A 26995-nucleotide genomic window follows, 5' to 3' on the forward strand; every position below is an offset into this window, starting at 1 on the left:
ATAGTGGATTAATCGGTGGTGACAGAGTTTCCTATCCTCAGTGTAGTGGGCAGCTGGGAGGAGGTGCTCTTATTCTCCATGGACTTTACCGTGTCCCAGAACAATTTTGAGTTTGTGTTGCAGGAAGCAAATTTCTGCTTGAAAAAGCTAGCCTTGGCTTTTCTAACTGCCTGTGTATATTGGTACGGCTAAAGGCTATCAGAACTGGTCGTCTATTACGTTCAGAACAGAGTGTAAAAGGAGCAGGTTTCTGGGCGCGATAGAATAGATTCAAGGCATAATGTACAGACAAAGGTATGGTAGGATGTGAATGCAGTGGAGGTAAACCTAGGCATTGAGTAATGATGAGAGATATGTGGAAGGGGGAACTAAATGGTTGGTTAAGGCATATTGAGCAGGGGTAGAGGCTCTACAGTGAAATGGGACAAAAATCACTAACCAGGACAGTAATGGACAAGGATTACTACGAAGACAACACCATTCTGTATACCTCTGGCCCTTCTTTGGACATTGTGTTAACCAACCTCCTGATAGAACCTCCAACCTCCAGACGAGCTTCAATGCCATACAACTCTCCTTCCGTGGCCTCCAACTGCTCTTAAATGCAAGTAAAACTAAATGCATGCTCTTCAACCGATCGCTGCCCACACCTGCCCGCCCGTCCAGCATCACTACTCTGGACGGTTCTGACTTAGAATATGTGGACAACTACAAATACCTAGGTGTCTGGTTAGACTATAAACTCTCCTTCCAGACTCACATTAAACATCTCCAATCCAAAATTAAATCTAGAATCAGCTTCCTATTTTGCAACAAAGCATCCTTCACCCATGCTGCCAAACATACTCTCGTAAAACTGACAATCCTACCAATCCTCGACTTTGGCGATGTCATTTAAAAAATAGCCTCCAACAATCTACTCAACAAATTGGGTGCAGTCTATCACAGTGCCATCCGTTTTGTCACCAAAACCCCATATACTACCCACCACTGCGACCTGTACGCTCTCGTTGGCTGGCCCTCGCTTCATACTCGGCGCCAAACCCACTGGCTCCAGGTCATCTACAAGTCTCTGCTAGGTAAAGCCCTGCCTTATCTCAGCTCATTCACTGGTCACCCCCAAAGCCAATTCTTCCTTTGGCCACCTCTCCTTCCAGTTCTCTGCTGCAAATGACTGGAACGAATTGCAAAAATCACAAAAGCTGGAGACTCTTATCTCCCTCACTAGCTTTAAGCACCAGCTGTCAGAGCAGCTCACAGATCACTGCACCTGTACATAGCCCATCTGTAAATAGCCCATCCAACTACCTCATCCCCATACTGTATTTATTTATTTATCATGCTCCTTTGCACCCCAGTATCTCTACTTGCACATTCACATGTGCATATGTATGTGTATGTGTAACGGATGTGAAATGGCTAGCTAGTTAGCGGTGGTGCGCGCTAGCAGCCTTTCAGTCGGTTACGTCACTTGCTCTGAAACCTAGAAGTAGTGGTTCCCCTTGCTCTGCAAGGGCCGTGGCCTTTGTGGAGCGATGGGTAACGACACTTCGTGGGGGACTGTTGTTGATGTGTGCAGATGGTCCCTGGTTCGCGTTGGGGCGAGGGGACGGACTAAAGTTAAACTGTTACATATGTATGCATGTATGTATGTGTACATGTATATACATACATATATATATTCTCTGCACATCTACCATTCCAGTGTTCAATTGCTATATTGTAATTACTTTAACACCATGGCCTAATTATTGCCTTACCTCCCTTATCCTACCTCATTTGCACACACTGTATATAGACTTTTTCTACTGTACTATTGACTGTATATTTGTTTATTCCATGTGTAACTCTGTGTTGTTGTATGTGTCGAACTGCTTTGCTTTATCTTGGCCAGGTCGCAGTTGCAAATGAGAATTTGTTCTCAACTAGCTGACCTGATTAAATAAAGGTAAACATCTTAAAACACACCTGTTGATCATGCTGGTCTGTCTCCATGGAGGGGAGCAGGTGACTCTCCAACCAGACAGCAGACTCCAGGGACCAACTAGTGCTATCCTGCAGCAAATACTTAGTTCATTTGATGGGGCATAAACTATAAACCAATCAAGTTGTAGCCAATGATTGTGTTAATTGAGCTAAATTATAATATTGTAATGAAACGGCAGGGAGCAGGTCTCGAACCCTCGGCCTTCTAGCCCGAAGTCCAGAGAGCTATCGCCTGTGCCGTAAATGCAAGCTCAAGCGGCAGAGTAGATATCCGCGCTTATAAACCCAGGGTCGTTAAAGTATACTCTACAGTCCTCCTCTATGTAACCCTCACTCACCCACACAATCTGATACATTTATACGGATCTATGCAGCTCCAACATGACTATTATGCGTTAGGAAAATGTATTTTGTCCCACACACAACATGCCTGACAGGTTATAAATGTGCACGAGTGTCTTTCAGATAGGACGTTCCCCTTTCAAGGGCGGCGGAGAAAGGGTACCGGGAGTAGCGGCAAATCTGTGGTAGCGGTTTTTTAAAAACGTCACAGCGTCCCTTGCGTGTGGGTGTGTGACCACTGATGTATGTATGTGTGACAGAGGAAGATGGCAGCGAAAAGAGAGAATGATTGTGAAATCAGAAAATGGTTTGTTATTGTCTAAAAGAGTAATCTATGCGACAAAGTATAATTTTTTTTAGGCGATCTTGTTTGCGTTCGTGGGTAGTTTTTTTGTAATATTGGCTCCATTTGTACAGTACACCCTGATTGACTGACAGTGGATTTGCCCGTATAGCCACCGTTAGCATTTTGGCTAGCTAGCAAGCTAAGTTGTTTCTTGGAAATCACTGCTCCACAGCAGCTTGCCATTTTCGGAGGGTGAAAGTACTGCAAACCTACCCGTGAGTATTTGACTGTTCAACTGAAATACTTTGACTTTTACTTGCTAACGTTATTTAGCTATTTACATTCAGCTAAGTCTGCAAGTATCAGATTTGTTTCTAACGTTAAATCGCTGAAGGAGACATCGCTATATTAGCTAGGTAGCTAGCTTGTTTTTTTGAAATGCACTGCGCTGACACACAGCAGCACTTAGCTGGCTTGCTACAGTACGTGGGAATGCAGTAGCTACGTGATATGTTATGCAAACGAGCAGTAGGCATGCACATCAACTGTTTATATTAACGTTAGGCATTTATATACTTGGCTAACTAGCCAGCACATTTTCCAAATTGTTGTAATTGTTAACGTTAGTAATGCTGAAACTAGCTAGCTTGTTGTTGAATACTCAGAAATTATAAACGATTAACGTTAACGTTACTCAACAATGCCATGGTAGTACACTTAAATCTGGGATTCTGAAATTTAGTGTTATGTTATGTTTGGTATGGTTACATAAAACAGAAGTTGACTTAAGTCAAAAACTAAAGGAGGGTGGATTGGTGGTTGAACGTCTAGCAACCCAAAAGGTGTGTGTTCGAATCTCATTAGACAGCTTCAGCATTTTAACACGTTTTAAAATAAGTAACCTTTTGGACATTTTGCAAAACACCATACAAATTGTAATGGTTCTACATCAGTTTCCAGAGATAGATTTACATAGAGTCCCAAGTTCATTATGTCCCAGTTATAATTTAACATATTTGCCTCTAGAAATGTGTAAACATTCACTGAAGTCGCTAGCAAGTTTACTAGATTGCTACAGAATCTGGGTCTGACTATAATTCCTCAGCAACGTCAAGTTGGTCTTGAGAACATGGCTGAGCTTTCCAGGTCAGGAGGTTTTTGAGATGGACTTGACATGCTTGCCACTCAATAATGTATCATGCGGGCACATGTCCCGTGGCCAGGCCAGCGGCAAGGGAGAGAGAGGGAGACCTTTTCCTTACACGGTGTGCACACCTTTTGACCAGAATCTTGTGGGCCCTGTTCAAAAGTAGTTCAATTTAGGGTTCCATTTCAGACGCAGATACAGTGTTCAGTAAACATGACTGTGGTCAGTTAGCTTCTCTTGGAAAAATATTTTCCCTACCTCTACGTTCTATCCTCTACGTTCTATCCTCTACGTTCTATCTTCTACGTTCTATCTTCTACGTTCTATCTTCTACGTTCTATCTTCTACGTTCTATCTTCTACGTTCTATCTTCTACGTTCTATCTTCTACGTTCTATCCTCTACGTTCTATCTTCTACGTTCTATCTTCTACGTTCTATCCTCTACGTTCTATCCTCTACGTTCTATCCTCTACGTTCTATCCTCTACGTTCTATCCTCTACGTTCTATCCTCTACGTTCTATCCTCTACGTTCTATCCTCTACGTTCTATCCTCTATCTGGCCATTGGTGAGGGATAGGTGCTCAAACTTACCTTTTTCAGTCGTGATGAGCGCTTAAAAAAAAAAATCCTGTTTAGCTTCGTGTCAGTTATTTAAAACATTATCAAGGTTTACGGTTTAGATTATTATTTTTTAAATTCACTAGGCATTGTGTGGGTTGAATACTGTAACGACAAAGGATAAAACAATACGTCCCATGATGGTAGTAACTGCTTATCACTTATCAACTATTATATTCACTTTACTTTGATAAAATATTTCAGTTGTGTTTATTACATTACATTACATTTTGTTTTATTTTACTTTTATTTATTTCCAAGTCATATCATCCCTATAGAGCTGCTGCCTATGCTTTCTGACTAAATTACTTTTTAGTAGTTCTTCAAAGTAAATAAGACATACTTTTATGACTGCTGAATACCAATTATCAATCACTTAGAGCAAGTACAGTTGAAGTCTGAAGTTTACATACACTTAAGTTGGAGTCATTAAAACTCTTTTTTCAACCACTCCACAAATTTCTTGTTAACAGGCCTTGAAATACATCCACAGGTTCACCTCCAATTGACTCAAATAATGTCAATTAGCCTATCAGAAGCTTCTAATGCCATGACATAATTTTCTGGAATCTTCCAAACTGTTTAAAGGCACAGTCAACTTAGTGTATGTAAACGTCTGACCCACTGGAATTGTGATACAGTGAAATAATCTGTCTGTAAACAATTGTTGGAAAAATTACTTGTGTCATGCACAAAGTAGATGTCCTGACCGACATGCCAAAACTATAGTTTGTTAACAAGAAATGTGTGGAGTGGTTGAAACACTTAGGCTGGAGTCATTAAATCTAGTTTATGTAAACTTCAGACTTCAACTGTATATGAGAATTCTGTTCCTTGACTGAGCGTTTCCACACCATAGTGACCACAGAGCTCATCACTAAGATATGGGCTCTGGGACTAAACACCTCCCTCTGCAACTGGATCCTGGACTTCCTGACGGGCTACCCCCAGGTGGTAAGGGTTGGCAACAACACATACGGGCGGTAGGCAATCCTCAACATGGGGGCCTCTCAGGGGTGCGTGCTCAGTCCCCTCATGTACTACCTGTTCACCCACGACTGCGTGGCCAAGCACGACTTCAGCACCATCATTAAGTTTGCTGACGACACAATGGTGGTAGGCCTGATCACCGACAATGATGAGACAGCCTATAGGGAGAAGGTCGGAGACCTGGCAGTGTGGTGCCAGGACAACAACCTGAAAAGAGACTGAAAAGATTTGGCATGGTCCCCCAGATCCTCAATGTTCTACAGTTGCACCACTGAGAGCATCCCGACCGGTGTCTGGTGGAAAGCAGACTGAACCTGGTTTTCCTCTCTGATTTTACCTCTGGTTTGTTCCAATCTGTTTTTTTTATCCTGAAAAACTCCCCAGTCCTTAACGATGACAATCATACCCATAACATGATGCAGCCACCACTATGAAGAGTGGTACTCATTAATGTGTTGTATTGCATTTGCCCCATACTCATTAGGGGCGTGCCGAGGACAAAACAAGTATTGTAACGGATATGTAAAATTGTCTGAATACGATTATGAGATGAGTATTATTTGTTGTTGTTGTAATTTATCCGCGGTTGGAAAAAGCATGTTTTCAGCTGCCAGCACGCATTTCTCTCACTCAATCCGTGTGAAGCGCTGTGTTCTCTAAACAACTATTGGATAGTTTCTTCTGTAAAGAAACGGGCGGGGTACCGATTGAGCCTACTGTAACGATTGGATTAGAACAAGCCGCTCTCATTTCCCCAGACACGCGCACTGCTCTGTTTCACCACACTCAGTCATTCTTATCAGGGCATAAGTTTCCTCTTCTCCAAACATAGTGTATGAATCTGTAGCTAGTCATTGTTGTTCAAACTAGAAATTTCCTGTCGGCTGAGGCCATATGGTTGTTTTAGTCTGTCTAATTGGCGTTGTTTAGTAGGCCTACTTTGTCTGTCCGTATAATTATTCCATTGACGTCTGTTGTGAGCTTTGCTATTATTATTTATTCTTGCCCAGTCATGTTTACTGAGCAACAGATCATTATGGGGGGAAAAAAGACACAGATCGTTTCTTTTGATTTTACAAATGTGGCATAAGTGTCCGCAGAGAAAAGCTTTGCTCCTCTCCAAAGTGAAACAATATGGAGCAAGCAAATTAGCCTAGCTTCTAAATCTGTGTCTAGAATACATGCAGACAGTAGTAGCCAGCCATGCAAGGGGCCTATGTATTTGCCGATTCCGTTGATAATTGAATAAGACTAAGTAAAGTAGTCATGTGCATTTTCATCTCTCGGGTTCAATTTAACAATGTGTCTGAGTGAATGAACACAATGAATGATGCGGCTCTGAGATGCGGCCTGAGTAATGGTACAATCATGCTCACTCCAGGGTTGAGGATTTACCGGCATTTAAAAGCACACTTCTGAGTTTTCCAATCACCAGTAAATCCAATTACGAGTATCAAGTTTGATAAAAACGGATATGATTACGATGAGATCGACACGTCCGGTATCCATAACATGATGCAGCCACCACTCTGTTTGTAAATATGGAGAGAGATACTCAGTAATGTATTGTAAATATGGAGAGAGATACTCAGTAATGTATTGTAAATATGGAGAGAGATACTCAGTAATGTATTGTAAATATGGAGAGAGATACGCAGTAATGTATTGTAAATATGGAGAGAGATACGCAGTAATGTATTGTAAATATGGAGAGAGATACTCAGTAATGTATTGTAAATATGGAGAGAGATACTCAGTAATGTATTGTAAATATGGAGAGAGATACGCAGTAATGTATTGTAAATATGGAGAGAGATACTCAGTAATGTATTGTAAATATGGAGAGTGATACGCAGTAATGTATTGTAAATGTGGAGAGAGATACGCAGTAATGTATTGTAAATGTGGAGAGAGATACTCAGTAATGTATTGTAAATATGAAGAGTGATACGCAGTAATGTATTGTAAATATGGAGAGTGATACGCAGTAATGTATTGTAAATATGGAGAGTGATACGCAGTAATGTATTGTAAATATGGAGAGAGATACGCAGTAATGTATTGTAAATATGGAGAGAGATACTCAGTAATGTATTGTAAATGTGGAGAGAGATACTCAGTAATGTATTGTAAATATGGAGAGAGATACTCAGTAATGTATTGTAAATATGGAGAGAGATACTCAGTAATGTATTGTAAATGTGGAGAGAGATACGCAGTAATGTATTGTAAATATGGAGAGAGATACTCAGTAATGTATTGTAAATATGGAGAGAGATACTCAGTAATGTATTGTAAATGTGGAGAGAGATACGCAGTAATGTATTGTAAATGTGGAGAGAGATACGCAGTAATGTATTGTAAATATGGAGAGAGATACTCAGTAATGTATTGTAAATGTGGAGAGAGATACTCAGTAATGTATTGTAAATGTGGAGAGAGATACGCAGTAATGTATTGTAAATATGGAGAGAGATACTCAGTAATGTATTGTAAATGTGGAGAGAGATACTCAGTAATGTATTGTAAATGTGGAGAGAGATACTCAGTAATGTATTGTAAATGTGGAGAGAGATACTCAGTAATGTATTGTAAATATGGAGAGAGATACGCAGTAATGTATTGTAAATGTGGAGAGAGATACGCAGTAATGTATTGTAAATATGGAGAGAGATACTCAGTAATGTATTGTAAATGTGGAGAGAGATACTCAGTAATGTATTGTAAATATGGAGAGAGATACTCAGTAATGTATTGTAAATGTGGAGAGAGATACTCAGTAATGTATTGTAAATATGGAGAGAGATACTCAGTAATGTATTGTAAATGTGGAGAGAGATACTCAGTAATGTATTGTAAATGTGGAGAGATACTCAGTAATGTATTGTAAATATGGAGAGAGATACTCAGTAATGTATTGTAAATATGGAGAGAGATACGCAGTAATGTATTGTAAATGTGGAGAGAGATACTCAGTAATGTATTGTAAATGTGGAGAGAGATACTCAGTAATGTATTGTAAATGTGGAGAGAGATACTCAGTAATGTATTGTAAATGTGGAGAGAGATACGCAGTAATGTATTGTAAATATGGAGAGAGATACGCAGTAATGTATTGTAAATATGGAGAGAGATACGCAGTAATGTATTGTAAATATGGAGAGAGATACTCAGTAATGTATTGTAAATATGGAGAGAGATACTCAGTAATGTATTGTAAATATGGAGAGAGATACGCAGTAATGTATTGTAAATATGGAGAGATACGCAGTAATGTATTGTAAATATGGAGAGAGATACGCAGTAATGTATTGTAAATATGGAGAGAGATACTCAGTAATGTATTGTAAATATGGAGAGAGATACTCAGTAATGTATTGTAAATGTGGAGAGAGATACTCAGTAATGTATTGTAAATGTGGAGAGATACTCAGTAATGTATTGTAAATATGGAGAGAGATACTCAGTAATGTATTGTAAATATGGAGAGAGATACTCAGTAATGTATTGTAAATGTGGAGAGAGATACGCAGTAATGTATTGTAAATGTGGAGAGAGATACTCAGTAATGTATTGTAAATGTGGAGAGAGATACTCAGTAATGTATTGTAAATGTGGAGAGAGATACTCAGTAATGTATTGTAAATGTGGAGAGAGATACGCAGTAATGTATTGTAAATGTGGAGAGAGATACTCAGTAATGTATTGTAAATATGGAGAGAGATACGCAGTAATGTATTGTAAATATGGAGAGAGATACTCAGTAATGTATTGTAAATATGGAGAGAGATACTCAGTAATGTATTGTAAATGTGGAGAGAGATACGCAGTAATGTATTGTAAATGTGGAGAGAGATACGCAGTAATGTATTGTAAATGTGGAGAGAGATACGCAGTAATGTATTGTAAATGTGGAGAGAGATACTCAGTAATGTATTGTAAATGTGGAGAGAGATGCGCAGTAATGTATTGTAAATGTGGAGAGAGATGCGCAGTAATGTATTGTAAATGTGGAGAGAGATACTCAGTAATGTATTGTAAATATGGAGAGAGATACGCAGTAATGTATTGTAAATATGGAGAGAGATACGCAGTAATGTATTGTAAATGTGGAGAGAGATACTCAGTAATGTATTGTAAATGTGGAGAGAGATACTCAGTAATGTATTGTAAATATGGAGAGTGATACTCAGTAATGTATTGTAAATATGGAGAGAGATACGCAGTAATGTATTGTAAATATGGAGAGAGATACTCAGTAATGTATTGTAAATATGGAGAGATACTCAGTAATGTATTGTAAATATGGAGAGAGATACTCAGTAATGTATTGTAAATGTGGAGAGAGATACTCAGTAATGTATTGTAAATATGGAGAGAGATACGCAGTAATGTATTGTAAATATGGAGAGAGATACGCAGTAATGTATTGTAAATGTGGAGAGAGATACTCAGTAATGTATTGTAAATGTGGAGAGAGATACTCAGTAATGTATTGTATTGGATTTGCCCCAAACATAACATGTTCTATTTGGGACCAAAAGTTTTTTTGCAGTATTACTTTCGTGCCTTGCAGCAAATATATTTTTTATTCTGTACAGACTTCCTTCTTTTCACTGTCAGTTAGATTAGTATTGAGGAGTAACTACAATGTTGATCCATCCTCAGTTTTCTCCTATCACAGCCATTAAACTCTAACTGTTTGAAAGTCACCATTGTAGAGGTCGACCGATTATGATTTTTCAACACCGATACCGATTATTGGAGGGCCAAAAAAGCCGATACCGATTTAATCGGCCGAATTTATTTATTTATTTGTAATAATGACAATTACAACAGTACTGAATTAACACTTTTATTTTAACTTAATATAATACATCACTAAAATCAATTTAGCCTCAAATAAATAATGAAACATCTTCAATTTGGTTTAAATAATGCAAAAACAAAGTGTTGGAGAAGAAAGTAAAAGTGCAATATGTGCCATGTAAAAAAGCTAACGTTTAAGTTCCTTGCTCAGAACATATGAAAGCTGGTGGTTCCTTTTAACATGAGTCTTCAATATTCCCAGGTAAGAATTTTTAGGTTGTCGTTATTATAGGAATATTTATCTCTATACCATTTGTATTTCATATACCTTTGACTATTGGATGTTCTTTAGTATTGCCAGTGTAACAGTATAGTTTCCGTCCATCTCCTCGCCCCTACCTGGGCTCGAACCAGGAACACATCGAAAACAGCCACCCTCGAAAGCATCGTTATCCATTGCTCCACAAATGGAGCCCTTGCAGAGCAAGGGGAACAACTACTTCAAGGTCTCAGAGCGAGTGCCGTCACCGATTTTAAACGCTATTAGTGGTCACCCCGCTAACTAGCTAGCCATTTCACATCGGTTACACCAGCCTAATCTCGGGAGTTGATAGGCTTGAAGTTATAAACAGCTCGATGCTTGAAACACAGCGAAGAGCTGCTGTCAAACGCACGAAAGTGCTGTTTGAGTGAATGCTTACGAGCCTGCTGCTGTCTACCACCGCTCAGTCAGACTGCTCTATCAAATATCAAATCATAGACTTAATTATAACACACAGAAATACGAGCCTTAGGTCATTAATATGGTCGAATGCGGAAACTCTCATTTCGAAAACAAAACGTTTATTCTTTCAGTGAAATACGGAACCGTTCCGTATTTAATCTAACGGGTGGCATCCATAAGTCTAAATATTCCTGTTACATTGCACAACCTTCAATGTTATGTCATAATTATGTACAATTCTGGAAAATTAATTACGGTCTTTGTTAGGAATAAATGGTCTTCACACAGTTCGCAACGAGCCAGGCGGCCCAAACTGCTGCATATACCCTGACTGCTTGCACGGAACGCAAGAGAAGTGACACAATTTCCCTAGTTAAAAGAAGGTCATTGTAGCAGGCAATATTAACGAAATATGCAGGTTTAAAAAATATATACTTGTGTATTGATTTTAAAGAAAGGCGTTGATGTTTATGTTTAGGTACACATTGGTGCAACGACAGTGCTTTTTTCGCGAATGCGCTTGTTAAATCATCACCCGTTTGGAGAAGTAGGCTGTGATTCGATGAGAAATTAACAGGCACCGCATTGATTATATGCAACGCAGGACAAGCTAGATAAACTAGTAATATCATCAACCATGTGTAGTTAACTAGTGATTATGTTAAGGTTGATTGTTTTTTTGAAGATAAGTTTAATGCTAGTAAGCAACTTACCTTGGCTTCTTGATTCACTCGCATAACAGGTAGTCAGCCTGCCACGCAGGCTCCTCGTGGAGTGCAATGTAATGCAGGTGGTTAGAGCGTTGGACTAGTAACCGGAAGGTTGCAAGATTGCATCCCAGATCTGACAAGGTAAGGTAAGGTAATCTGTCGTTCTGCCCCTGAACAAGACAGTTAACCCACCGTTCTTAGGCCGTCATTGAAAATAACAATGTGTTAACTGACTTGCCTAGGCAAATAAAGGTTTAAAAAAAAATTGGCCCACAATCAGTGTCCAAAAATACCGATTACCAATTGTTGTGAAAACTTGAAATCGGCCCTAATTAATCGGCCATTCCGATTAATCGGTCGACCTCTACACCATGGTTAACAACTGAGGAAGGACGCCTGTATATTTGTAGTGACTGGGTGTATTCCATCCAAAGTGTAATTAATAACTTCACCATGCTCAAAGGGCTATTCAATGTCTGCTTTTAAAAAAAAAAGTACTCTTCTACTAATAGGTGCCCTTCTTTGTGAGGCATTGAAAAACCTCTCTGGTCTTTGTGGTTGAATCTGTGTTTGAAATTCACTGCTCGACGGAGTGACCTTACAGATACTTGTATGTGTGGGGTACAGAGATGAGGTAGTCATTCAAAACCATGTTAAACACTTATTGCACACAGAGTGAGTCTATGCAACTTATTATGTGACTTGTTAAGCACATTTGTACTCCTGGACTTATTTAGGCTCGAGAGGTTGAGATCTTATTGGCTCGAGACGTTTCAGCTTTTGTTAAATAGAAACATAATGGAAAACATAATTCCACTTTGACATGGAGAATTGTGTGTAGGCCTGTGACACATCTCAATTTTAAACAATTTTTTAAATTGACTAACAACAAAATTAGGAAAAAGTCAAGGGGCACTGTATGATGATGGGTCAGCCGCTGTTGAACATGTTTCACCTAAACTGCTCCTAGGTTTGAGGGTCAGCCGCTGATGAACATGTTTCACCTAAACTGCTCCTAGGTTTGAGGGTCAGCCGCTGATGAACATGTTTCACCTAAACTGCTCCTAGGTTTCAGGGTCAGCCGCTGATGAACATGTTTCACCTAAACTGCTCCTAGGTTTGAGGGTCAGCCGCTGATGAACATGTTTCACCTAAACTGCTCCTAGGTTTGAGGGTCAGCCGCTGATGAACATGTTTCACCTAAACTGCTCCTAGGTTTGAGGGTCAGCCGCTGATGAACATGTTTCACCTAAACTGCTCCTAGGTTTCAGGGTCAGCCGCTGCCAAAATACCTCACTTTCCTCAGGCAGGCTAACATTACTCACTACTGCGCTGTCGGTCAGTGTGTACAGAAAGGTTTAGTTCTGTTCACTTATTGATGACCTCTGTCTTACTGGGATACATTTTATTTGCTGTCTCATCCCCCTTATTGTTACTAACATTGGAATCTGAGCAGCTGAACTTTGAACTTACCGACATTTTACGCCACTGAAGACTGTTTAACCTGAAAAATGAAATCACCTTTGATTGTAACCGGTTACGTAGTTCTTCTTCTCTTATTTACCGACGTTAGCCCAGGGACCGAATGGTTGACTTTATGGTTTTATGTCTGAAATGTTGAGCCTTCAGCTTGGCTGCATCTTGTTGTTGTTAGCTGTATCATGGTTTTAGTTAGCTGGTGATATCTGGCTTACATTTTTTTGGGGGGGGGGGACCATGATTTAAAGAGCTACTATTTTTATTTCTCAACTGGTAATTGATGCGCGCTTCCAAATTGATTCGCCATTCAAATGCAACGGAGGTAGTATGCATTTTGTAAACGTATAGCTACTTAATAGTTTGAAACCTGAATGTTTTACTACATATATTAGGAGACATGTTTTAATTTGACTTTGCGATTGAAACCGGAAGCCTAATTGCTCTCATGTTCTATTGGTTTTCTAACTGTCTTTATCCGGTATCCAAACAAACAGTCGCACGTAGCCTACTGCTTTGTGCACATTGCTGCGCTAATAATGTTAAACTATTTTTATCAACATTTCTGAACTCATTGCTTTTTAACATTATTTTTATGTTTTGTGTAGCTGTACTGGTTGTAGGGATTTGAGATCATTAGTTGCACAACTTCGTCGACAAGCTGACTAATAGAATAATAGGTAAACGCTTCTACTATGAGAGTAGTAGTAGATTGACAGGCTCATAGGCGGTGGATCCATAAGGCTAGGGAAGCTAAGCTTTCCCTAAGTAAATTATCGAAATTATATAGCCTAATTAGCCGTCTGCTGTGTCTACAGAAATAAATACAATAATTCAAAATAGGATACTAAAGCCTGTTTTGAGCTTCCCATAGCCTTAAAACAAAAAAAATATGTTGTACATTATTTATTTGATTAAAGTGTCATCTTCAGGATGCCCAGCCCACGTGAGCTTTATTACACTCTGTTTGCTTTAGCACACACACACACACACACACACACACACACACACAGTGCCTTTGGAAAGTATTTAGACCCCTTGACTTTACCACATTTTGTTTCGTTACAGCCTTATTCTAAAATGGATTAAATAGCCCCCCCCCCCATCAATCTACACACACTACCCCAGAATGACAAAGCAGAAAGCACCTTGGGCAGTGATTACAGCCTTGAGTCACACCTGTATTTGGGGAGTTTCTCTCATTCTTCTGTCAGGTTGGATGGGGAGTGTCGCTGCACAGCTATTTTCAGGTCTCTCCAGAGATGTTCAAGTCCGGGCTCTGGCTGGGCCACTCAAGGACATTTCAGAGACATATCCCGAAGCCACTCATGCAATGTCTTGGCTGTGTGCTTAGGGTTATTGTCTTATTGGAAGGTGAACCTTTGCCCCAGTCTGAGGTCCTGAGTGCTCTAGAGCAGTTTTTCATCAAGGATCTCTCTGCACTTTGCTCCGTTCATCTTTCCCTTGATCCTGACTAGTCTCCCAGTCCCTGCTGCTGAGAAACATCCCCACAGCATGATGATGCTGCCACCACCATGCTTCTGCATAGGGATGGTGACAGGTTTCCTCCAGATGTAATGCTTGGCATTTAGGCTGAAGAGTTCAATCTTGGTTTCATCAGACCAGAGAATCATGTTTCTCATGGTCTGAGAGTCCTTTTGGCAACCTCCAAGCAGGCTGTCATGTGCCTGTTACTGAGGAGACACTTCCATCTGGCCAATCTACCATAAATGCCTGATTGGTGGAGTGCTGCAGAGATGGTTGTGCTTTCCAGATGAAGATGAAATATTGCTATATGCCTGGCTGGGCTTCTACTTTTTACTTAGTCACAATTCAGCAATCCTCTGGTGTTTTGCCGCACGGGCTGTCCAAATTGCAAGCCCTTCCGACTGTAGGTCAATGTGATTTTTTATTTTTATTTTTTTAAACAATCCACAATTATTTTATTTTAAGAATCTAATGATCCTCTGTGGCCAAATCATGCTTTCTGGTGTAGTAGCCTATTTTGAATGATTTTTATTTTTATTTTTTTAGACAGGATTAGGCAAATTAGGCTCTATAATTTTGGCAATTTACTTTAGGTGAAGCGTAGCTTTTGGACGAACCACCTATGTCTGTAGAGGACTTGTGATGGAGTTTTTTTTTAAACAAATGGCTACTGGATTAATGCTAATAATCATGATTCTGTCAGGTAAGCATAGGCTACTTTTGTAGTTCAATCAATCAATCAAATTGATTTATAAAGCCCTTCTTACATCAGCTGATGTCACAAAGTGCTGTACAGAAACCCAGCCTAAAACCCCAAACGGCAAAGCAATGCAGGTGTAGAAGAACAGTTACCTTTTCAAAATTGCCTTTCCATCTACCCGAAGACGGTTAAGCTCTCATTAGCGTCGCTCACGGCTACACAGTGATAGACATATAGGGCCTACGCGTACTGCACACACATGGACCGGGATGTTCCGTTGCTGCCTCTTCAGAAAGTCGCTTTATTTTTGGTCAATTGCACATTACTGTTTGAATAAATCATAATAAAAAAATACCAAATTGTGAACCAAAAAACTAAAGTGACCCTGGTACACTTGTTTTCACTGGGATCCTCACTAGCTACTAGTTGAAATGGTTGCAAGTGCGACTGTTTTGGTCACGGTATCGAACCCTGCCGGTCTTCACTTGATCTCATTTACAGGTTATGCATTGCCACAATGTTTGTTTTTCAAATTATGTATTTGATTAAAACAAATTATTTAACTAGCCGCATGCCCACATTGGCTGCTATGTGGAAAAACACAAAATAAAATAAATGAATGTTCTAGAACACTAAAGGCTAAGTGGATTTTGGGTTAGCAAGAGGCTGTTTAGCTGTAGTCAACATGTGATTGTAGAGTTTGCTAAACAAATACCAAACTGGATTGATGAAAAATTATTATGATATCATTCTTCCATTTAAGCATAGGCAACTTTAATTAACATTTAGTTGAGATGGCTGTCCCAAAAAAAAACATTTAATCTACCAGAAGACTTTTTTCATTAGCATCATCGCTAACGGCTACTCAAAGTGGTAGATGTGTTTTTAAAAAAGTTTTTATTTAACCTTTATTTATCTAGGCAAGTCAGATTTAAGAACAAATTCTTATTTACAATGGCGACTTACACCGGCCAAACCCAGACGACGTTGGGGCCAATTGTGCGCTGCCCTATGGGACTCCCAATCACGTACGGTTGTGTACAGCCCAGTGATACGTTGCTGCAAATACAATTTAACTAATGCATTCTGTTCATGTCTTTTGATGAACTTGGGGCAAATTTTAATACATTTTCAATACATTTAGTTGATTTCAACACGGTTTAATATCGTTGAATTCCATTTTAATGCCTAGATTCCGTGAGCCCAAATTATCATTTTGGCATGAGGATCTCCACTACCTGCTATTGCCTCAGTGATGATTCATCATTTTCATTGAATGTTTTAATCATTTAAGATAATCGCCAAAAAACCTAGGCCTACCAGTAGCCATATACAAATTAGGGAGCCAAATGAATGATGCGATTCGGTAGGCTACCCTGACTGAGACGAGTCACTCACTTTAATGTCGCTGTCTAGTGACGTCTAGGTAAAGGCAACTAAGGAAATCCTTTGGTTGACTTGTCCCGACGCGATACCATGGACATATAATTACGATGTATGATTTTATGAAATGGCGACGGGATATAGGAGATTCTAAGACACTGCATCTCAGTGCCAGAAGGCGTCACTACAGACCCTGGTTCGATCCCGGGCTGTATCACAACCGGCCATGATCGGGAGTCCCATAGGGCGGCGCACAATTGGCCCAGCGTCTTCCGGGTTTGGGGAGGGTTTGGCCGGGGTAGGACAGGTGACCTATCCTATCAATAGATCGCTAAAAGATGCATATCGTTCATTCTAGCGGGAGATGGCTCAACGGACTATCGAATTTAAACTTTTCAAATTAAAAGTAGCCTCGTTACGATGGGGGGGGGGGAGGGAGTAGCTGGCTCAAAATTAGTCTTACAGCACTAATGGAAAACACAGCCTATGGTTGTTGTCTAGGCTGGTGAATATCATATGGGTTCCCAGAGGAGCGCCAGTGGGAAGGAAGGAACCAGACACCGCCTCCACACCGCCTGCTGTAGCCGTACTGTTTGCAGCCAGACTGGTATAATGTCGGGTGTACACTACATGACTTTGAAACTCCTAACATCGCTGATCCTCTCACATTAAACGTCTTGCCTGTGTTTTAGTTTTTTTGTTGTCTTGGTGCGCTTACCAAACGATCTGGCACAGACGGGTCACACACTACAGGATTCTCCATACCACGCTGTCTCACCAAAACAATCTGGTGATGTGATTTAACGTAGCTAGAACATGGGGTGGCAGGTAGCCTAGTGGTTAGAGTGTTGGCCCAGTAACCAAAAGTTTGCTGGACCGAATCCCTGAGCTGACATTTAAAAAGAAATCTGTGGTTCTGCCCCCAGACAAGGCAGTTAACCCCCGGTAGGCCGTCATTGTAAATAAGAATTTGTTCTTAACTGATTTGCCTAGTTAAATAGAACGAGCTGTGGCTCAAAGCAGCCTAAACATTTTCAGTCAGACATTCACGTTTGCCATACCAGAATTTTAAATATCTAGCCAACATTTTGAATTGCATGTGAACTTCAGAGCTGTAACGATTTGACACTTTGGTTCAATTCAAGTAGAAACACGTACTAGCACTAATCGCTCCTGCTGGAGAGTCTACACATTCTGGGTGATGTGAAACAACATCATCATCGTCTTACTGGCTTCTTCTCTGGCAGGCTCTCATTGGCTATTGCTGATCAGTGTTCTCAAAACGTGTTGCACATCTCAACACTACAAGAGCTTTGCGTATTTTGTTTCAGATTTTTTTTTTTTTATCAAACATGTTCAGAAACTATCAGTCTGGGACTGCTCAAAGACTTGATTGGTAGCCCTCCGATTGCGTCTGTGACCACGCGCTCTGAGTAGGCAACGACATGGAGGATTTTGGCTCTGATCTCAAACTGGTCTGGGACAGCTAAATCATGTTGTGTACACCCAGCTTAACACCTTCTGTGTCACCTCTGTCTGTGTTTCTCTCTGCCAGACTAGACCTGTGTAGTACAATACACCGGCTTACCAGCTTATAACCAAACCCTCTCCTCTCTGTCTAGGTGGTGGTTGACTTTCAGTCTTGGGAGAGCAGTTGGGGCTAAGGAAGACTAAGCCAATCGCTGCTGGTTGGTGACTTCCTTGAAAAGCCAGCGTTGGACTGGAGCAGCCAGCTAGGGCCATGAGCCAGGGCTTCCTCCTCCCTCTGTGGACCAGAGCCAAAATGGAGGTTTAGCCCAGACAGACGCTGAGCAAGTGTTCAGGTAATATGGTGTTTTTTTTGTAGAACCTGTCTCTCTCTCTCTCTGTACAAGTGATGTAAGCAAACCTCTATGAATCATAGTGACTCTCTGAGGCGCTACGATAACCTACTTTATCTCCCAGCAGCCTTTGCTCTCCTTCTCTCTCGTCCTGAGCCAAGTATAGCAGTCAGTTGTTTTGTCGTGATTTGGAACGTGGAAATGTGTGTGTGTGTGTGTGGGGAAATGTTCAAGACATCGACTGCTTCTGTGAAGAATGTAGATCGATGAGATGGTATAATGGTATGGAGATTATGCTGTCTGTGGTCCCACAGGTAATATCCCCCGGATATTAAAGACAAATCACTCCTATGTTCACTCTCAGTTTCTTTTTTAAAAGTTGTGTTAAATTTGTCCTGTCTGAGTCACAGAGCAATACATTCCTCTCTAACTCTGTCTTGATCCCAGCTCTCTACTTTGACGTCAGTCACGAGTGACTGAGTGGCCTGTACATTTTTCTAATCCCTATTTGCTATAAGCAATAGCTTCAGCAGAACAGTAAGTAGTACTGGGAACCCCACACAGAGTACTGACTGTCCTTTTAAGCTCTATATGACTCTAAATGGCTCTATGCTCCCCATAACTACGGTGATGACACTAACGCTGGGATGAGACATTTGGCTACATCAGTTTTGCTTGTTACACAAACCTCACGAAGTGAACTTCCCCTGTCTGTGTGGGCTGGGGCCCCGTGCTGCTCTTCTGGGTTAGCATGGGGGTCAGCAGGGGCATAGGCTGCTCACCTCACCTCTGCCCTACGTACAGCCAATAGCCTCCCTCACACAGCCCATTAGAAACAGGGGGAGCTGTGGGGCGAGGGGTTGAGGTCAATTCAAATTGAAGGCAGTCAATTTAGGATGTAAACTCAAATTCGACTTCAGGGGACCACTGAGGTAGAGGTGTGTGTGTATATATATATATATATATATATATATACTGAACAAAAATATCTAAATACGACATGCAACAATTTCAACGAGTTACAGTTCAGGAAATCAGTCAATTCAAAATAAATGTATTTTGGCCCTAATGAATGGATTTGTCCAGTTGGGAAAGGGCAGTGTGGAGTGCGATTGCATTATCTGTGGATCTGTTGGGGTGGTATGCGAATTGGAGTGGGTCTAGGGTTTCCGGCATGATGGTGTTGTGAGATATGACTAGCCTTTCAAAGCACTTCATGGCTACCGACGTGAGTGCTACAGGGTGGTAATCATTTAAGTAGGTTACCATCGCTTTCTTGGTCACAGGGACTATGCTGGTCTGCTTGAAACATGTAGGTATTACACTCGGTCAGGGAGTGGTTGAAAATGTCAGTGAAGACTCTTGCCATTTGGTCCACGCATGCTTTGAGAACAAGTCCTGGTAATCCGTCTGGCCCTGCGGCCTTGTGAATGTTGACCTGTTTTTAAAGGTCTTGCTCACATCGGCTACGGAAAGCACGATCACACAGTTGTCCGGAACAGCTGGTGCTCTCATGCATGCTTCAGTGTTGCTTGCCTGAAAGCGAGCATAAAAGGCATTTAGCTCGTCTGGTAGGCTTGCACCACTGGGCACCTCGCGGCTGGGTTTCCCTTTGTAGTCCGTAATAGTTTTCCAGCCCTGCCACATCCGACGAGCGTCAGAGCCGGTGTAGTACGATTCAGTCTTAGACCTGTATTGACGCTTTTTGTCTGTTTGATGATTTGTCTGAGGTTATAGCGGGATTTCTTATAAGCATCCGGATTAGTGTCCTGCTCCTTCAAAGGGGCAGCTCTAGCCTTTAGCTCGGTGCGGATGTTGCCTGTATTCCATGACTTCTGGTTGGGAAATGTACCTTTGAACCAGCAGTTCGACACAAACAACAACAGAGTTACACATGGAATAAACAAACATGCAGTCAATAATACAGTAGATAAAGTCTATATACAGTATATGCAAATGAGGGAGGTAAGGCAATAAATAGGCCATGGTGGCGAAGTAATTACAATATAGCAATTAAACACTGGAATTGTAGATGTGTAGAAGATGAATGTGCAAGTAGAGATACTGGGGGGCAAAGGAGCAAGATAAATACAGTATGGGGATGAGGTAGGTAGATAGATGGGCTATTTACAGATGGGCTGTGTACAGGTGCAGTGATCTGTGAGCTGCTCTGACAGCTGGTGCTTAAAGCTCGTGAGGGAGATATGAGTCTCCAGCTTCAGAGATTTTTGTAGTTCGTTCCAGTCATTGGCAGCAGAGAACTGGAAGGAGAGGCGGCCAAAGGACGATTTGGCTTTGGGGGTGACCAGTGAAATATACCTGCTGGAGCGCGTGCTACGGGTGGGTTCTGCTATAGTGACCAGTGAGCTGAGATAAGGCGGGGCTTTACCTATCAGAGACTTGTAGATGACCTAGAGCCAGTGGGTTTGGTGACGAGTATGAAGCGAGGGCCAACCAACGAGAGCGTACAAGTCACAGTGGTGGGTAGTATAGGGGCTTTAGTGACAAAACGGATGGCACTGTGATAGACTGCATCCAATTTGTTGAGTAGAGTGATGGAGGCTATTTTGTAAATGACATCGTCGAGGATCGGTAGGATGGTCCGTTTTAGGACGGTATGTTTGGCAGCATGCGTGAAGGATGCTTTGTTGCGAAATAGGAAGCTGATTCTAGATTTAATTTTGGATTGGAGATGCTTAATGTGAGTCTGGAAGGAGAGTTTACAGTCTAACCAGACACTTAGGTATTTGTAGTTGTCCACATATTCTAAGTCAGATCCGTCCAGAGTAGTGATGCTGGACGGGCGGGCGGGTGCGGGCAGCGAACGGTTGAAGAGCATGCATTTAGTTTTATTTGCATTTAAGAGCAGTTGGAGGCCACGGAAGGAGAGTTGTATGACATTGAAGCTCGTCTGGAGGTTAGTTAACACGGTGTCCAAAGAAGGGCCAGAAGTATACAGAATGGTGTCGTCTGGGTAGAGGTGGATCAGAGAATCACCAGCAGCAAGAGCGACATCATTGATGTATACAGAGAAGAGAGTTGGCCTGAGAATTGAACCCTGTGGCACCCCCATAGAGACTGCCAGAGGTCCGGACAATAGGCCCTCCGATTTGACACACTGAACTCTATCAGAGAAGTAGTTGGTGAACCAGGCGAGGCAGTCATTTGAGAAACCAAAGCTGTTGAGTCTGCCGATGAGGATGTGGTGATTGAGTCAGAGTCAAAAGCCTTGGCCAGGTCAATGAAGACGGCTGCACCGTAATGTCTCTTATCGATGGCGGTTATGATATCGTTTAGGACCTTGAGCGTGGCTGAGGTGCAGATCTTTCAGAACATCAGCTATCTGGATTTGGGAGAAGGAGAAATGGGGGAGGCTTGGGCGAGTTGCTTTGGGGGGTGGGTTACTGTTGATCGGGGTAGGGGTAGCCAGGTGGAAAGCATGGCCAGCCGTAGAAAAATGTTTATTGAAATTCTCAATTATCGTGTATTTATCGGTGGTGACAGTGTTTCCTATTCTCAGTGCAGTAGGCAGCTGGGAAGAGGTGCTCTTATTCTCCATGGACTTTACAGTGTCCCAGAACATATTTGAGTTTGTGTTGCAGGAAGCAAATTTCTGCTTGAAAAAAGCTAGCCTTGGCGCTCCTAACTGCCTGTGTATGCAGAACGCTGCTGGATGTTTTTGTGCTGCTCAAGGCCATAGTCAAAGCTTTCTTTTTAAGTTTGGGTCAGTCACAGTGGTCAGGTATTCTGCCTGTTAATGGGCCAAATAGCATTCTAGTTTGCTCTGTTTTTTTTGTTATTTCTTTCCAATGTGTCAAGTAATTGTATTTTACTTTTCTCATGAGTTGATTGGGTCTAATTGTGTTGCTGTCCTGGGGCTCTGTGGGGTCTGTATGTGTTTGTGAACACAGCCCCAGGACCTGTCTGTCTGTCTGTTTGTCTCTGTGTCTGTCTGTTGTAATTAGGCTAACCTCTGTATTGTAATAACCCTAACCTCTGTGTCCCTGCAGTGCTGCGGGTCCTCTGCCTAGGCATGGAGTGGCGTTGGCTGCAGACTGGATGACAGGGTCTTCAGGGAGAGCCGACGCGCGTCCCCCTGCACAGACACCCAACCCCCTAACTGACCACCACTGACCCGTTACCACGGTGACACTGACACCGAAGTACAGCCTCACCCCTGCAACCACAGCAGAACCCCCCCCCCCCCCCCCTTTTCCTCATCCCCCTCTATCTGGACTCTCCTTACCCCCTCCTCCTTTCCTGACCCCCCCCTTCCTCCTCCTTTCCTGACCCCTCCCCTTCCTCCTCCTTTCCTGACCCCTCCCCTTCCTCCTCCTTTCCTGACCCCCCCCCTTCCTCCTCCTCTTTTCCTGACCCTCCTCCTCCTCTCCTGAACCCTCTCTCAACCCCTTCCTTCTCTCCTACCCTGTACTTCATGTGCCAGGGCCTCTCTCCCCCTCTTCTCTGAACCCTGATCTCATCCTTGACCCCTTTGGTCAGGATGAGCTGGCTGAGCCGGCTGACCCCTCGAGGTCCGGGGGGCAGGTCCAGTAGGAACGTGGCACCCTCCAGTCCCTGTACTGCTGACCCAGAGACCTGCCTCATGGTGTTTGAGAACCACTGGAGACAGGTGAGACTTCGAACACTCAAATCTGTACTAATTTATGGACTGGTTTAGACCTGGGATACCAGATGGGTGCAATTTTAATTATCAGTTAGAACAGAAAACCAGCATTAGTCTGGACTTCCAGGGTAGGATTTGAATACCCCTGCTCTAGCTACAGTATATCTACATCTCTGTATATGCATCTCAGGGCAAGAGGCATCACTACAGTCCCTGGTTCGAATCCAGGCGGTATCACATCCGTCCGTGATTGGAAGTCCTATAGGGCGGCGCAATTGTCCCAGCGTTGTTCTGGTTGGCCCTGGGGCAGGCCGTCATTGAAAATAAGAATTTGTTCTTAACTGACTTGTCTAGTTAAATGAAAGTTGAATAAAGGTTAAATAAAAGTTAAATTAAAGAAATGTAATTAAAATCCACCTACACACATCCACCTACAAAATCCACCTACACATAGTCTAAACACAACGTTCGATCGCACGTTGCCGAGACGCGTTCGATCGCACGTTGCCGAGACGCGTTCGATCGCACGTTGCCGAGATGCGTTCGATCGCACGTTGCCGAGACGCGTTCGATCGCACGTTGCCGTGACGCGTTCGATCGCACGTTGCCGAGACGCGTTCGATCGCACGTTGCCGAGACGCGTTCGATCGCACGTTGCCGAGACGCGTTCGATCGCACGTTGCCGTGACGCGTTCGATCGCACGTTGCCGTGACGCGTTCGATCGCACGTTGCCGTGACGCGTTCGATCGCACGTTGCCGTGACGCGTTCGATCGCACGTTGCCGTGACGCGTTCGCGCCACGTTGCCGAGACGCGTTCGCGCCACGTTGCCGAGACGCGTTCGATCGCGCGTTGCCGAGACGCGTTCGAGCGCGCGTTGCCGAGACGCGTTCGAGCGCGCGTTGCCGAGACGCGTTCGAGCGCGCGTTGCCGAGACGCGTTCGAGCGCGCGTTGCCGTGACGCGTTCGAGCGCGCGTTGCCGTGACGCGTTCGAGCGCCGTTCACGTATGACTAAATCACTTTGGATAGAAGCTTCTGCTAAATGACAAACACACGACATGACGTACACCTGCTCGTTGAACACCTCATTCCAAAATCATGGGATTTAATATGGAGTTGGTTCCCCCTTTGCAGCTATAACAGCTTCCACTTGATGTTGGCACATTGCTGCAGGGACTTGCTTCCATTCAGCCATGAGCATTAGTAAGGTCGGGCACTGATGTTTTCGGCGATTAGGCCTGGCTCGCAGTTGGCGTACCAATTCATCCCAAAAGTGTTCGATAGGGTTGAGGTCAGGGCTCTGCTGGCCAGTCAAGTTCTTCCACACCGATCTTGACAAACCATTTCTGTATAAACTTCGCTTTGTGCACAGGGGCATTGTCACGCTGAAACAGGAAAGGGCCTTTCCCAAACTCTTGCCACAAAGTCTAGAATGTCATTGTATGCTGTAGCGTTAAGATTTCCCTTCACTGGATCTAAGGGGCCTGAACCATGAAAACAGCCCCAGACCATTTTTCCTCCACCAAACTTTACAGTTGGCACTATGCATTGGGGCAGGTAGCGTTCTCCTGGCATCCGTCAAACCCAGATTTGTCCGTCGGACTACCAGATGGTAAAGTGTGATTCATTACTCCAGAGAGCGCGTTTCCACTGCTACAGAGTCCAATGGTGGCGAGCTTTACACCACTCAAGCCGATGCTTGGCATTGCGCATGGTGATCTTAGGCTTGTGTGCGGTTCCTCTGCCATGGAAACCCATTTCATGAAGTTCCTGAAGCACAGTTCTTGTGCTGACGTTGCAGTGAACTTTAGTAGTGAGTGTTGCAACTGAGGACAGACTTTTTTTTCTTGCTACACGCTTCAGCACTCGGCAGTCCCATTCTGTGAGCTTGTGTTGCCTGACACTTCGCGGCTGCTCCTAGACGTTTCCACTTCACAATAACAGCACTTACAGTTGACCGGGGCAGCTCTAGCCTCGCAGAAATATGACAAACTGACTTGTTGGAAAGGTGGCATCCTATGACAGTGCCACGTTGAAAGTCACTGAGCTCTTCAGTACAGGCCATTCTACGGCCAATGTTTGTCTATGGAGATTGCATGGCTGTGTGCTCAATTTTATACACCTGTCAGCAACGGGTGTGGCTGAAATAGCCAGATCCAGTTATTTTGAAGGAGTGTCCTCAGACTTTTGTGTATACATAGTGTATATTGATAGATACACATTTGAAATCTGCCAACAGGAAGCTCTTCCATCATAATGCTACACTCTGCCTGCCAAACAGCCTGTACAGGAAGTAATAAGGCTATGGTTGACCCTGTCAAAGCTGTTGCTCTCCCCTCTCTCTGCCTCTCTCTCTCTCTCATTAACTCTGTTCTCTCTCTCTCTGCCTCTCTCTCTCATTAACTCTGTTCTCTCTCTCTCATTAACTCTGTTCTCTGTTATCTCTCTCTCTGCCTCTCTCTGCCTCTCTCTCTCATTAACTGCTCTCTCTCTCTCTGCCTCTCTCTGCCTCTCTCTCTCATTAACTGTTCTCTCTCTCTGCCTCTCTCTCTCATTAACTCTGTTCTCTCTCTCTCTGCCTCTCTCTGCCTCTCTCTCATTAACTCTGTTCTCTCTCTCTCTGCCTCTCTCTCATTAACTCTGTTCTCTCTCTCTCTGCCTCTCTCTCATTAACTCTGTTCTCTCTCTCTCTGCCTCTCTCTCATTAACTCTGTTCTCTCTCTCTCTGCCTCTCTCTCATTAACTCTGTTCTCTCTCTCTCTGCCTCTCTCTCATTAACTCTGTTCTCTCTCTCTCTGCCTCTCTCTGCCTCTCTCTCATTAACTCTGTTCTCTCTTTCTCTGCCTCTCTCTCTCATTAACTCTGTTCTCTCTCTCTCTGCCTCTCTCTCTCATTAACTCTGTTCTCTCTCTCTCTGCCTCTCTCTCATTAACTCTGTTCTCTCTCTCTCTGCCTCTCTCTCATTAACTCTGTTCTCTCTCTCTCTGCCTCTCTCTGCCTCTCTCTCATTAACTCTGTTCTCTCTCTCTCTGCCTCTCTCTCATTAACTCTGTTCTCTCTCTCTCTGCCTCTCTCATTAACTCTGTTCTCTCTCTCTCTGCCTCTCTCTCATTAACTCTGTTCTCTCTCTCTCTGCCTCTCTCTCATTAACTCTGTTCTCTCTCTCTCTGCCTCTCTCTGCCTCTCTCTCATTAACTCTGTTCTCTCTTTCTCTGCCTCTCTCTCTCATTAACTCTGTTCTCTCTCTCTCTGCCTCTTTCTCTCATTAACTCTGTTCTCTCTCTCTCTGCCTCTCTCTCTCATTAACTCTGTTCTCTCTCTCTCTGCCTCTCTCTGCCTCTCTCTCATTAACTCTGTTCTCTCTTTCTCTGCCTCTCTCTCTCATTAACTCTGTTCTCTCTTTCTCTGCCTCTCTCTCTCATTAACTCTGTTCTCTCTCTCTCTGCCTCTCTCTGCCTCTCTCTCATTAACTCTGTTCTCTCTCTCTCTGCCTCTCTCTCTCTCTCATTAACTCTGTTCTCTCTCTCTGCCTCTCTCTCTCATTAACTCTGTTCTCTCTCTCTGCCTCTCTCTCTCATTAACTCTGTTCTCTCTCTCTCTGCCTCTCTCTCTCATTAACTCTGTTCTCTCTCTCTCTGCCTCTCTCTCTCATTAACTGTTCTCTCTCATTAACTCTGTTCTCTCTCTCTGCCTCTCTCTCTCATTAACTCTGTTCTCTCTCTCTCTGCCTCTCTCTCATTAACTCTGTTCTCTCTCTCTCTGCCTCTCTCTCTCATTAACTGTTCTCTCTCTCTCTGCCTCTCTCTCTCATTAACTCTGTTCTCTCTCTCTCTGCCTCTCTCTGCCTCTCTCTCTCATTAACTCTGTTCTCTCTCTCTGCCTCTCTCTC

The 26995-nt window shown here is 42.9% G+C and overlaps 1 protein-coding gene and 1 long non-coding RNA gene across 2 annotated transcripts in view; both read left to right on the forward strand.

Annotated features, from left to right (window-relative positions):
* The first annotated feature begins 2595 nt into the window (after positions 1-2595).
* LOC120063878 lies at positions 2596-22597 on the forward strand. The gene is made up of 3 exons (XR_005478553.1): positions 2596-2889; positions 18284-18484; positions 22492-22597. It is a non-coding gene; the product is annotated as an uncharacterized LOC120063878 (long non-coding RNA).
* A 284-nt stretch (positions 22598-22881) lies between these two features.
* Positions 22882-26995, forward strand: part of LOC120063659 (FTS and Hook-interacting protein homolog) — a 68515-nt gene continuing 64401 nt past the window's right edge. The window contains exon 1 of the mRNA XM_039013955.1: positions 22882-23111. Within this exon, the coding sequence (XP_038869883.1) occupies positions 22983-23111 (129 nt within the window). The 5' untranslated portion in view covers positions 22882-22982. The remainder of the gene's footprint in view (positions 23112-26995) is intronic.

This window comes from Salvelinus namaycush, chromosome 19 (assembly GCF_016432855.1).
Source record: "Salvelinus namaycush isolate Seneca chromosome 19, SaNama_1.0, whole genome shotgun sequence".
Lineage (NCBI taxonomy): Eukaryota > Metazoa > Chordata > Actinopteri > Salmoniformes > Salmonidae > Salvelinus > Salvelinus namaycush.